General features: G+C 42.6%; 1 protein-coding gene across 1 annotated transcript in view; it reads left to right on the forward strand.

Annotated features, from left to right (window-relative positions):
* Positions 1-5000, forward strand: part of plxnd1 (plexin D1) — a 114795-nt gene that overhangs the window by 73982 nt on the left and 35813 nt on the right. The window contains exon 20 of the mRNA XM_079488658.1: positions 4286-4400. Within this exon, the coding sequence (XP_079344784.1) occupies positions 4286-4400 (115 nt within the window). The remainder of the gene's footprint in view (positions 1-4285; positions 4401-5000) is intronic.

Raw genomic sequence — 5000 nt, forward strand, 5'->3', positions numbered from 1 at the left:
TCTCAGGCTCTTTTCATGAAGCATATGTGTTTTTTTTTTGAAAAGCGCAGTGCACAGTGCTGGCAGGAACATGGAGGATCATGCTGACTAATCACAAGGCAGAAGTCTGTTTTTTATGATGGCACTCCTGTTGGGTGGCTTCTTCCCTTCAGGCAGCCACTTGCAGCAAAAGATACAATTCTTTTTGTGTGTTTTTACATGTGTTACAGTGCATGCGTGTCTGTGTCGGGGGGCGGGGCTGCATGTGTGAATGAATGAGCACAGGGTACACACATATTGGTTTAAGGCTGAGTTCATGTGTGGGCTGGTGTGTGATTGCTCGACTACGTGCATTTCTTCACACTGTTGCAAAGAAACTCGTGAGAATGTTTGCAGAGAGCTGCGAACTTGACCCCCCGTTTCTCTCTTTACCCTCTCTCACTCTCTCTCTCTCTCTCTCTCTCTCTCTCTCTCTCTCTCTCTCTCTCTCTCCCTCCAACTTACCCCTTAACTCTTACCCCTCTCTTCATGTCTCAATTCAATTCAATTCAATTCAATTCAATTCAATTCAATTCAATTCAATTCAATTCAATTCAATTCAATTCAATTCAATTCAATTCAATTCAATTCAATTCAATTCAATATTGCTTTCATGTGTGTAACCCAAATTTGTCCACAATGCCTATGCCTTTGACAATGAATGGACAATTTTGAGTGTTTGTGTAAACACAAACATTGTGTAACACAAACATTGAAGATGAAGGTTAGGACGCAAATTCTGATTGGCCGGAATGAGATGATATTTGAGGATGTACGATGATAAGAGCACCCCTCACTTCACACGGTGTGATTTATTTTATTTTATAATGAGCACCTTATCGATCCTACTGTACTTATTGAGCGGAGCTTTGAGTGTTTTCTAATATTTTGTGGAAAAACGTGAGACGACAAATTTTGAACAGAAAACTGGTATCTTTTTGTTATTGATTGATTGAATGATTGATGAATTTATTAACATATTGGAGAATTACAGTACATTTCAAGCTCAACTTGGCCAGTTGTTGTAAGTTTGTGGCTGACCACCATCTCTTCAGCTCTTTATAAACTGAAAAGGCATATTTATTTAACCAAAAAAGGGCCTTTGAATACAGTACTTTTCTAACAGATGGAAGGCAAGTGACCTTTTTACTTTTGGAAAATAATATTTAAGAAACTGTTAACTGGTTAATGTGTGTACCGTCACTTTATAAATGGTAAATGGTGCATTTACTGTATAGCGCCTTTATCCAAGGTGCTTTACTGTACATACTGTAGATTGTGCATTACATTCACCCATTCACACACACATTCACACACCCATTCACACACACATTCACACACCCATTCACACACACATTCACACACACATTCACACACACATTCACACACCCATTCACACACCACCCATTCACACACACATTCACACACACATTCACACACCCATTCACACACACATTCACACACCACCCATTCACACACACATTCACACACCGATGGCGGAGGAAACCATGCAAGGCACCAACCCGCACCCTTTGTCAAGTCCCGCCCGTGGTTGTGCCCCTCTTCGCACCCATTGGTTGCCGTTTCGCACATCACAGGTGCAGCATGGTGAGTGGGCATATCACGTTTGTTTTTAGCAAATTCAACATAAACGAGGCGGAACCAGGGCGGAACAAGGCAGAAAGAGCCTGCTGGTTAGAGAGTCGGGAACCAATCAGAAGGCTGACAAAGGGTGAATTAGGGGTTCAGAGTCTTGCTCAAGCCTCAAGGACACTTCAACACTAACTCTGGGGGAGCCCGGTTTCGAATTGGGAACCTTGCGGTTCCCATCCGGCCACTCTACCCCTCAGCCACTGCCGTCCCTTATATGGACGGGAACCCTTTTTTGTAACTACTGTATACCTGTCAGGATGGGAACCGCTTTTGGGGTAGTTGTTGCTATGTACAGTACTGTATGTAATATTTTTGTCATTTTGGAATATATATATTTGAAGGTTTTCAGAAAACCTAGGTCAGGATCTAGAAGGCGTTTTTAGAATCAGACTCTGCAGTCCTAAATGGGTTTTAAGTGTAATTTAGTTTAAACAGGCAGCGCTGGTTGGCAGGTATCAATGCACTTTTAGACTGTTTGTGCCAGCAAAACGGTGGGTGATTAGATTTATTTCTTGATTGCCTCTTGTCTTGGTTGTTTAGCATGACTTCGTGGGCCGCTATGCTCGATAACATTTGTTATCAAGTTTGTAATGGGCTCGGGTCACTATCACATTAGTAATAGATGGATTAGATAAAGTATGGACAATGGGCTGTGTCAAGGTGATTGATGCAACATATTGCATCAGTGATGTTGTCTCTCAGTTTGTGACATGCAGTCACACACACAGACACATGTCCCTCTCCTAGTAGAATCTGTTGCTTTTCACTGTCATCTAGCTTGGGATTAAATCAAATTCCTTAATTTATTCCACTCGGATATTATTATATCTGTCACGTTTACAATTGACCATTTATGCATTTAGCAGAAGTTCTTAATCCAGAGTGATTTATAGTAAGCAAGGACAACACAAGGTAATCTAGGATCATAGCTAAACCAAGAATCTATCATCAGTCTAACAATGGAATATTAAAACATATATAATAATCAATCATCTGTACATTGAAACTATACAGACTATAGGTTGCCAGGTTAACACAATGACATGGCATCTGTCTACAAAACATGCTATCTAACATTTGAAGAGGAAGTGCAGTAGACTAGACAGTAATATCCTGTGTTAATTTAACGATTTGGATTGGAACCAATTGGAAGTCTGACAGTGTTAGGTTATTTTGTACACCTCACCTGGTCCTGTGGTGCAGTGACCACAGTCTCTTACCTGCGTCAGTATCCAGCAGGACGTCTTGTGCTGTGTTTTCTGTGTCTAGACACTGGTCCCTCACCATCTGTCAATTTTTCCATGTGATGCGCAAGACAATGATTTGGTATAGCAGAAGCAGGCGTACTGTAGATTGTCTGGTGCTATACTCGCTCAGCGATTGTCTGTCTGTGCATTCATTCACATGAGAAGCACAGTGCGACCCTGTAAAGCCCTTTACTCTTGATTAGTGGTTGGTAAGTGATTAGTGGTTGGTAATAGGTGGTCTTTGTTCTCGAGTCCAATCCCAAGTCAACACTGACAAGTCCCAAATAAAGTCCAAGTCCTAAACTTGAGTCCCGAACAAGTCCTAAGCTTGTTGGAATGTATTAAGTTAAGTGACTTGGAAAAAGACTTCTCAAGTCAAGGGAGGGTTCAAGTCAAGTCAAGTCACAAGTCATTGGCATTGAATTCCCAAGTCGAGTACAAGTATTTTTCAGTCATCCAATTCAAGTTGAGTCTCAACACTCTGTGAGGTTGGACAGTGTTGGGTGTCATTTGATTAGTGTGTCTGACAGAATGGTCTCTTTTGAGGAAGACCCTGAGGAAGAGACTGTGCTGTCAAAACATCAGTAACTATTTTCCAGCTATTAAAAGTTTCTAAGGTGACCTGTGTGCTCCAGCTCTTTTCCTTGTCAACGCTGCTTTGCTCCCTGTCTGAGAGCACCGGCCCTTCATTCTTATAATAGCTTGTAACACATGAACTCTCTCAAGTTTGGACTCTTTTGAGGGTTCTGTTCTATGGTTTGTGGAAAATAGCAGTGTGTCTTCGGGGCTCAATTTGAGGTCTAACCAAAATGTAAGTGCTTTTTATCCACTCAAACCCTATATCTTTAATTGACATGACTCCCCCGGGGGACTCTAGGTCCAGTCCTCTTTCTTCCCTCAGCACAATTCTAGTAGAAGACAAAAGCTGATCTAGAAGCTCACATCACGTCACACTGTGGTGCATGGTGAGCTTGTAGATCTCTTATTTTCACAGAATGTTTGCGCCCAGGATAGGGACGCTAAGGTTCATGTGGTTAATGCTAATTCTCCCTGTGTTATTGCACGTCATACTGCACAAACCTGAACCCACTCCAACATTATCACAACTGACTTTGTGTAATAAAAGGATAGATCCAAATTGACTGTGCCATATTGTGCCTGTATGTATGTTGTCTTATCTTTTTAGTCTGAGGGCTGTGACCTCAATTTCGTTGTACTTGTGCAATGACAATGAAGACATTCTGATTCTCATCCTATAATTCTCTCTCTCTCTCTCTCTCTCCTTCTCTCTCTCCTTCTCTCTCTCTGAATCTCTCTCTCTCTCTCTCTCCCTCTCTCTCTCTCGCTCTCTCTCTCTCTGCCTCTAGGTGCAGGCGGGGAACTTCCACCGTGTGATTGCCAGGGTGCAGCTGGGTGGCAGTGACATGGCCATTACGGTCACAGTGGTGGTGTCCTGTGTGCTGCTGCTGGTGTGCACTGTGGGTAGGTGACGCTCACTTTTTTCTTTTTTCATTTTTATAATCGACTAAATCAATTAGTCTGACTCTGATTATGCACTTGCGTCACACCCTGCATCATACTTTGTTGATGCCATACAAAAATAGCGAAAATGTTCACAAGCTGGTGGGCTTGCAAACTTTTAAAATAATTGTTTTAAAATAATCTTTGGCCCTTACCCATTGGGTAGACAGATGATGCATGTATGTCTGTCTACTATGGCCCTTACCCATTGGGTAGACAGATGATGCATGGATGTCTGTCTACTATGGCCCTTACCCATTGGGTAGACAGATGATGCATGGATGTCTGTCTACTATGGCCCTTACCCATTGGGTAGACAGATGATGCATGTATGTCTGTCTACTATGGCCCTTACCCATTGGGTAGACAGATGATGCATGGATGTCTGTCTACTATGGCCCATACCCATTGGGTAGACAGATGATGCATGGATGTCTGTCTGGCTGCCGTAGCAACAGTCCCTCCAGATGTGGAACAGATCAAAGGAGCCATGGGGGTCCCCCCCAAATATGTGAAGCACAAAGACCCCACTGTCTCCCTGTTTACCTCTGTCTCTGTCTC

The sequence above is a fragment of the Electrona antarctica genome (assembly GCF_951216825.1).
Source record: "Electrona antarctica genome assembly, chromosome: 2".
Classification (NCBI taxonomy): domain Eukaryota; kingdom Metazoa; phylum Chordata; class Actinopteri; order Myctophiformes; family Myctophidae; genus Electrona; species Electrona antarctica.